The following is an 8816-nucleotide window of genomic DNA, read 5'->3' as shown; positions in this document are numbered from 1 at the left end:
CAGGATCAATCACTCCTCAAAACCCCGGCACCTCCACCCACCCTTTGGCATCTCCCCCCAGCCTCTCCTCCTGGCAGCATCCCCTGGGCTCCTGTTTCCTGCAGGGATCAGTTCCCAGCAGGTGAGCCCTGCTGTGCGCCCACCCCATCAACGTGCCCCATCTCCTCCCCCGGCACCCACCACCCCTGCTGCCAGGGGTCGTAAGGGTCCCCGTGCTTTTGGGGCCGCATCCTGAGCTTTCCCCGGTGGGGATGCTGCAGCAGGCGGGTGTTTCCCAGGTGCTTGCACCACTGCGAGGTGGAAAATGTGATTGCAAGAGGCAGATCTACGTGGACCAGCAGCAGCACCCTGCAGCTCGCCCAGCGTCGGGGCCACCCTTGGAGTGGCTTCACCCCATCAGCCGCGTTGGTCCACGCGGAGAAACACACAGCCTGCAAAGTGCTGACTGCGTTGTGGGGAAAAAAAAATAAATTACAATGCACAGAGAGCTGCCCGGCGCAGTGTTTGCCATCAGGAAATCACCAGCAGGCTCCCCGTGGTGGCAGGCAGGAACATTTTTCTCCGGGGGCTGCTGCTGCCGCCGCTCGCCGTGCCCATAAAGCAAAGCTGCTGGCAGTGAGACAACGGGGGGAGCGGGGAGGAGAGGCAGCACTGAAAGGCTCCTTCTGTCTGCAAGCTAGCAGCTCCCGGGCGCACGCCAGGAGAGCAGCTTGGTTTCATTAGGCTGCTAACAGGCACCCTTGGCACCTCTCTGCCGAGCTCCATCCAAGGGTTTCGGGGAGCCACGGGGAGCCGAGAGCGAGGGCGGTGGCGGGCGAGACGCAGGGGGCTGGAGCTGCCAGCTCCTCTGGGGCTGAGCTGAAATAATTCCCAGCACGTGCAGCCGGTCCCAGCCCTGCTCCCTGCATCCCTGTGCGGTTATCTGGGGAGCCCTGACCCTGCTTTCTCTGTTTCAGGCACCTCCGAGCCCGCTCCGCTGCTGTTCCCAGGTGAGGTCCTTCGCTCCGAGCCGCTTTCCTCCAGGTTTTGCAGCTGAAAAAAAAAAAAATAATAAGTGGTTTTGTTCCAAACGGGGCTTCAGACAGGAGGCATGTTGGGTTGGAACAAAGAGCGGCAGCAGAAAGCTGAACTTCTTTTAGGGAGGGGAAATAGGGATCCTTTCTCAGCCCCACGCTGCTCGTTATCAGGTGAGGAAACCCTGGCAGCCCCCGCCGGCTGCCTGTCCCCGTGTCACTCAGCGTGCCCCCGCCAAGAAGTCCCTGGAGGGCACAGCTCCCCCCCCCCCCCCCCACACACACACACAGACACACGCAGTCCCTGCTGCCAGCAGCCTGGGGAAGCATTTCCCTGCCACCAATTCCCACCAGGGACCTGCTGTGGCCGCATTCATCGAGGCGAGCAGCAACCTGCTAATTGCACCTCGTCACCCGAGCCGCGCGGTGGCACACGGCTGGGTTATCCCCGGGCTGCAAACATCCAGGAGGACGTTTTTTGCACCTTGTGTGATCAAAAAAAAAGTGCAGGGGTGCCCGTGTCCCCAGCAGCAAGCTCACTGGGTGTTAGTAATGGGGTCAGCAAGCCAGCAGCTGGCCAAGAGCCACCCGTTCGACCCAAGGAGCAGCGATTTGGGGCAGAATGAGCCCAAACCCTCCGTAACGGAGATGTTTTGGGTGCCTGGCACCTCGTGGCCGGCCCGCTGAGCACCTCGCTGTGCCCGTCCTCGCAGAGCTGCGCCTGGCCAACGGGCCCGGCCGCTGCCAGGGCCGCCTGGAGATCCTGCACAACGGCACGTGGGGCACGGTGTGCGACGACGACTGGGACATCGTGGACGCCAACGTGGTGTGCCGCCAGCTGGGCTGCGGCCACGCCATCGCCCTGCCGGCGCCCATGACCTTCGGGCAGGGCAGCGGGCCCATCTTCCTGGACAACGTGGACTGCAAGGGCCGGGAGGCGGCGCTGAGCGAGTGCTGGAGCCACGGCTGGGGCATCCACAACTGCTACCACTACGAGGACGTGGGCGTCGTGTGTAATGGTAACGGGGAGAGGGGCGCACGGGGGGGCTGGCGGCTCCAGGGGGCTCCCCGAGGAGCCCCGGGGTCAGCCGAGCTTCTGCATCCTTTCTGTGAGGCTTTTCTGGGTGCTGGTCACCTCCCGGGCAGGGGCTGGCATCTCTCATTCCCTCTGCAGAGCTCTTGCCCACGCCAGCAAGCGAAGGACCGACCAGCAGCACCGCCACGGCCTCGGGGCGCAGTGGGGAAGGTGAGGGGCTGGGAGCCTGGCCCGGCTGGGGGGTCTCCAAGGGGAGAGCAGAACAGTACCCCCCCCACCACAACCCCACCACCACCACCAGCACGGCCCCATTCTTCCCCGCCAGCCACCCCGGTGGGCTGCGCACAAGGAGCAGCCCCCTGGCACCTCCACCTTTGGGGCCAAATCCTCCAAATCCTTTTTCCAGCACTTCATGCAGGACCCCATCGGTCGTGCTGCCCCAAAGCAGCCCCCCTGCCACCCTCTTAGGTGTCTTCCACCCCACCGGAGCCCAGCCTTGTGGGTCGGTGGGCTCAAGACATTTGTCCCCCTGTTCTGTCCCCCTCCAGGTGACGGCAGCGTCCGGCTGGTGAGCGGGGCGGACGCCTGCCGGGGCCGGGTGGAGATCTTCCACGGGGGGAGCTGGGGCACGGTGTGCGACGACGACTGGGGTCTGAGCGACGCCGGGGTGGTCTGCAAGCAGCTGGGCTGCGGCCGGGCCCTGGAGGCCAAGAGCAACGCCTATTTCGGCTACGGCACGGGGCGCATCCTGCTGGACAACGTCAACTGCGAGGGCAGCGAGCCCGTCCTCGCCGCCTGCTACAGCCTCGGCTGGGGCATCCACAACTGCGGCCACCACGAGGACGCCGGGGTCATCTGCGCGGGTAACCGGGGGGAAATTGCGTGCCCACAGGGTGCCCCTTTGCCCTTCAAACACGGGGATGGGTGGCAGCGCTCTGAGCCCGTCAGGTGGGGCAGGACCTCGAGGAACCCGGTTTTGGAGCTGGCGGTGGGGCTGGCTGCACGCTGCCTGCCTCCACCGTGCCCCCTGCTGCTCCTGCCCCTGCCCATAGTTGAATATTTGGTGTATCGAGGCTCAGAAATGTCCTGCAGCACTTCTGTGGGGCTTGGAGAGGCTCCATCTCCAGCGTGTGGGAAGTGGGGATGAAAGGGGAAGCTTCATCTCCATCTCCATCATCTCCATCTCCATCTCCATCTCCATCTCCACCATCTCCACCATCTCCATCTCCATCTCCATCATCTCCATCTCCATAATCTCAATCTCCATCGTCTCCATCTCCATCACCTCCAGCATCTCCATCTCCACCTCCATCATCTCCATCATCCCCTTCTCCATCATCTCCATCTCCACCATCTCCATATAATCTCCATCTCCATCACCTCCACCTCCTCCATCTCCCCCCATCCCCTCCATCCCCACGCCCTCTCACCGCTCCGCTCCGTGTCCCGTTCCAGCTGCTCTGCAGCTTCTCCCTTCTCGCCCCCTCTGTGTCCCCGCAGGGCTGGACACGTCCACCATCACGTCCTTCACCACCTCGGTGGCCCTGGACTACCAGGAGACGCTCACCGCCACGGCCACAGGTACGGGGGTGGCCCCAGGGGCTGGTGGCTCCCTGGGCTGTCCCCACCCGGGGGACAAGGGACCCAGGCGCATCTCAGTCAGGTTTTGGGGCTCTCCAGGGTGCCCTTCCCCATGGCACATCCCCGGGACCCTCTTCCTGGCCCCTCAAATGACTTTGCCATGGGGACACCATGGGGCTGGGGGGCAGCGTGGGGCGGGGACAAAACCCCCAGTGTCCCCGTGTCCCTGTCCTTGTCCCAGCGGTGACAGACGGCCGTGAGCAGCCCACGCCGGTGACCGAGGTGGCCACAAGCGCGCTGCTCACCTCCCCGATGGAAAGTAAGTGGGAGGCCGCCGCTGGCACCACACGGGGTCTGGCACCCCAGGGCTTCACCCCCTGCCCCCAGGGACTCACCCCACATCCCCAGGGGGCTCCCCTGATGTCCCAGCCCCCCCCCATCCTCCCACGGTGCTCACCCCATACCCACAGAGCTACCTCCTAAACCCATGGGGGCTCCCCCATCTCCCCAGGGGCTCCCCCCGTCTCCCCACACTCCCCCCCATCCTCCCATGCTGTTCCCCCCATCTCCCCACGCCCCCTCCCCACCTCCCCATGCCCCCCCATCACCCCACTCCCCCCATCACCCCCCTCTCACCCCTTTCCCCCCACCCTCCCCCCCCCCACACCCTTTAGGATCCCCCTCCACCCTTTAGGGTTCCCCCCACCTCCACCATTTAGGGTCCCCCCCCACCCTTTAGGTTCCCTCCCCTCCACCCTTTTAGGATCCCCCCATCCACCTGTTTAGGGTCTCCCCCCACACCCTTTAGGGATCCCCCCATTCACCCTTTAGGATCCCTCCCCACACCCTTTAGGATCCCCCCCACACACACCCTTTAGGGATCCCCCCATTCACCCTTTAGGATCCCTCCCCACACCCTTTAGGATCCCCCCCACACACACCTTTTAGGGTCCCCCCCCTCCACCCTTTTAGGATCCCCTCTCCATCCTTTAGGATTCCCCCCCTCTGCCCTTTAGGGTCCCCCTCACTCATCCTTTAGGATCCCCCCCCCCCACCCTTTAGGATCCCCCCCCCCACACACCTTTTAGGATCCCCCCCACACCCTTTAGGTACCCCCCCTCCACCCTTTAGGATCCCACCTTTTAGGGTGTCCCCCACACACCCTTTAGGGTCCCCCCTCTCCACCCTTTTAGGATCCCCCACACACCCTTTAGGATCCCCCCCCACACACCCTTTAGGATCCCCCCCACACACACCTTTTAGGATCCCCCCCACACCCTTTAGGTACCCCCCCTCCACCCTTTAGGATCCCACCTTTTAGGGTGTCCCCCACATACCCTTTAGGGACCCCACCCTCCACCCTTTTAGGATCCCACCCCACACCCTTTTAGGATCCCACCCCACACCCTTTAGGATCCCCCCACACCCCTTTAGGGTCCCCCCCCGCCGTGGCTGTGCCGTTGCCCTCCCGCAGGTGCCGGCGTGCGGCTGGCGAACGGCAACGGGAGCTGCCGCGGGCGGGTGGAGGTGCGGCACGGCGGCACCTGGGGCACGGTGTGCGACGACGACTGGGACTTCCCCGACGCCCAGGTGGTGTGCCGCCAGCTGGGCTGCGGCGCCGCCATCTCCGCCACCGTCCTCGGTTTTTTCGGGTTCGGCAGCGGGCCCGTGCTGCTGGACAACGTGGGGTGCGCCGGCGGCGAGGCGCGCCTGGCCGACTGCTTCCACCTGGGCTGGGGGCGGCACAACTGCGGCCACCACGAGGACGCCGGCGTCGTCTGTCGAGGTGGGCGCCCCAATGGGGTCGGTGGTCCGAGGGGAGAGGTCGTGGGGTGCTCGTTTTGGCGGTGGGAGATGGGGTTTGGGGTACCCCGGTCGGGCACTGGCACGGTGAGGTCGGTTGCGGTAGCCAAAAGGTGGGTTTGGGGGTGGTGGGGTGGTGGTCTCAGGCACACGGGGTGGGTTTTGGGGACCTGGTGGTGAGCTGGGTGTTGGGCTTGATGCTGTGGGTGCCTTCCCATTTGGGATGTTCTGGGATTCTGTTTTGGGGAGGGTGGCAGCAGTGGGATGCTGGCAGGTGGTGGCTGACACCTGGGTGCCACCTCTGCCCCCAGGGGTGCTCCCTGCTGCACAGTGACCCCATTGCCACACCACATCGCCTGTCCCCAGCTCCCACCCCCTGCCTTCTCACACGGGGACTCCGAGCCGCCCCCAAAAACCACAGACATCCCCCAAACTGCCCTTCTCACCCCTTCCCACCTGCTCCAGGTGCTGACGACTCGGGCGACCCTTCCCAAGAAGCCACCGTCACCGCCACCACGCCAGCCCCGACCCACCCCGAGGACGGTAGGTGCCCTGCGGCCCCCGGGGGCTCCTTGGGATGGAGACTGGGGGAAACGAGGCTCCTTTTGGGACCAGCCCCATCTCCCCTACCATCTGGGGATCCCCCCCCAACCCTGACATCCTCCCCGCAGGCTCCTTGCGCCTGGTGAACGGCAGCCACCGGTGCGAGGGGCGCGTGGAGCTGTTCCACCTCTCGCAGTGGGGCACTGTGTGTGACGACGCCTGGGACCTGCGGGACGCCGAGGTGGTGTGCCGGCGGCTGGGCTGCGGGCACGCCGTGGCGGCCCCGGGGGAAGCGCCCTACGGCCGGGGGGCCGGCTACATCTTCCTCGACAACCTCAAGTGCAAGGGCAGCGAGCCCTCGCTGCTGAGCTGCTCCCACATCCGCTGGGACGTCCACAACTGCGACCACTCCGAGGACGCCGGCGCCGTCTGCAGCCTCCTATGACCGCCCGCCCGTGGGTACGGTGGGGAGGGGGCTCGGGGTTTAGGAGCTGGGGAGGGATAGGGGGGGCTGCGTGGGGGTTTTAATGCAGTGGGGTGTAAATCGGGTGGGTGGGAGCGCCCCAAGGAGGTTCAATTGGACACGGGGTGTGTTTCGAGCCCGGTTTCCCAGGGGAATGGGTTTGGGTCATCATGCTGGACGTGCGCCTTGACGGCTCGTTTCACCCAAATTGGGCAGAAGGGGAGAGGTCTCCAAGGGGCTGCGTTCCCATTTAATCCTTTAAAATAGACAGCCGGGGGAGGGAGAGGCCTCTGCAGGGGGAAAACCTAAATGGCTCAACCCCGTAGGAGCCATCAGAGAATCCACCAGCAGCCTCTGCTGGGCCCAAGCCTTTGCGAGCACAATTTGTGCCCCAGCACCACCCGCCGGCACAGCTGGGGCCCATCAGTGGTGGCTCCTGGTGCCGGGGTCCCCAGCTTGGGGACAGCCACCCCGCTGCCTCCGCAGCCCCTCTGGTCCCTCGGGGCGCTGCCCGGGGCTCCCTTGGGTGTTTGGGGTCAGCCCTGGGTTTCCTCAGCTCCTCAAGTGTTGGCTGAAGCTTTGTCCCCCCCCCAGCCTGCCCATTGGAAAGCAAAACCAAACATGAAAAGAAATAATAATAAAAAAAAGGCTTTGGTGTGAAATTGGGTTGGTTTCAGCCATTTTGCTTATGAGGCGAGGGGAGAGGAATGGGATTGCTGCTGTGCAAATGATGCGGGATTGTACCTGGGAAACGTCACCCAGGGCTGAACGCCACCCAGAAGCTTCCAGAAGGTTCCCTTTGCTCCGCAGCGAGGTGGTGCCGTTCTCCCCTTTGCTTTGCACCCCCCCCTTAACCCACGGACAAGCTTTCTCTCCCTGTGCCGCCAGGAGAAATACCAAAAAAACTCCCAAATCCTCACACGGGTCCCCATCCCGCAGCCACCCCCTAATTTCCCCCTGTGCCCACATCGTCTCCTCTCCTCCTGCTCCTCCCCAGCACAACCACAAAAAGCCGGGGAGCAGGGCGAGACGGGGCCCCCTGCAGCCTCCCCGTGTCCCCCAACCCCCCCGTGTCCCCATGTCCCCGTGTCCCCATGGCTGGTGCCTCCCAGACCCCTTGCATGGCGGCACCCCGCAGTACAGCCCCTTCTCCCCCCTGGGTCCCATGTCTGTACAATTCTTTTGTAAATAAGATTGTGCACATTCCCTTTTATTTTTTTCCACTTTTCTTACGTGTTTTTTTGGGGGTTGTTTTGTGAATAAATAAAATCCCTTTCCAAGTGAGCGCTCGCCTCTCTGCAACCCCTCCGGGGCTCGGCACAGGCGATGCCCCCGCGAGGGGGGCTCGGGTTTGGCCGTGTGAGGTGGGCACAAACCCTACCCGTGCACCCAGCAGCTCGCAGCGAGCCGGGAACCGATTTCGGACCCTGCTGGGCTCAGGGGAGGGATTTGGGGTCTGGCTGTGCTCCCGGCTGGCTTTGGCAGCCCCGGAGGCTGCGGGGTTGGTGCTGTGCAGCTGGACAGGGTCCGCAGCGCTGATGGCACTCAGTGGGCACATCCCCTCCATCCTCTGTCCCTTCCCTGCTGTCACCCGCTGCCAGGACAGCGGGGAGGAGGCCACGGGGACAGCGGGGTGCCGAGGGCTGTCCCCTTTTCATGCTGCATCAGCTGCTTCCCCCCCCCCTGTCCTCGGCCGGAGCAGCTGCGGCCCCGCACGGGTCGATGCCATCGATTAGTTCCTGCCAACGTCCCCAGGGAGGGGATGGCGCGGAGGAGGCCGGGGAGAGAGCATGAATATTTCACGAGGTCCGGGCAAAAGCCGGGGTTATTTTGGGGCCGGGATTTATGGCCTATTAGGAATAAGGAATGAGTCTGTGCCGGGGAGAGGAGACCCATTAATCCAGGCGGAGGGAGCAGCAATGAGCAAGGGGAAATGGAGGAGGCTGGAACGGTTTCACCGTGTTCCAGAACAATAACTCGGCTCGGCAGCGCTGGGAACTGGGGCACGGGCACCCCGAGAGCCCTGCGAGCCCCCTGGGGGGGGGTTGGAGCTGCCCCAGCAGGGCCCCGGGCTCACTGCGTGCTGCGGGGCAGCGGTGCTGAGCCGGGATTTTATCCCCGTTACCGGTCTGGGGGCACTCGGGGTGGGCGGGGGTCCCATTTGGGGACCAGCAGGAGCCCATTTCCCTAGTGGGGTGGAGGATGAGCTGCTGGTGGGGTCGCCTCACCGTGATTTGGGCTCGGTGCGTGGTGCAAGGCTGCTCCCCCCAGCACCCCCCGTGCCCCTGTAGGGCAATCCCACTCCAACCTATAACCGGGCACAGCCGGGGGCGAGACCCTGCAGGGCCCCCCCTGTGCTCAGCACCACTTGGATGAC

The 8816-nt window shown here is 64.5% G+C and overlaps 1 protein-coding gene across 1 annotated transcript; it reads left to right on the top strand.

Moving 5' to 3' along the window:
* Positions 1-865: 865 nt before the first annotated feature.
* SSC4D (scavenger receptor cysteine rich family member with 4 domains) lies at positions 866-7516 on the top strand (the record flags this gene model as incomplete). Its single annotated transcript, XM_068655903.1, has 9 exons — positions 866-989; positions 1727-2032; positions 2188-2259; positions 2598-2912; positions 3550-3630; positions 3872-3949; positions 5105-5416; positions 5899-5976; positions 6105-7516. Coding segments are annotated over 9 exons (1683 nt in total), but the record flags the coding sequence as incomplete, so codon positions are not given.
* Between the last annotated feature and the right edge of the window lie 1300 nt (positions 7517-8816).

The sequence above is a fragment of the Anas acuta genome, chromosome 19 (genome assembly GCF_963932015.1).
Source record: "Anas acuta chromosome 19, bAnaAcu1.1, whole genome shotgun sequence".
Taxonomy (NCBI): Eukaryota; Metazoa; Chordata; class Aves; order Anseriformes; family Anatidae; genus Anas; species Anas acuta.
Note: the sequence above shows the minus strand (reverse complement) of the source record. Positions and strands in the feature narration are given on the sequence as shown.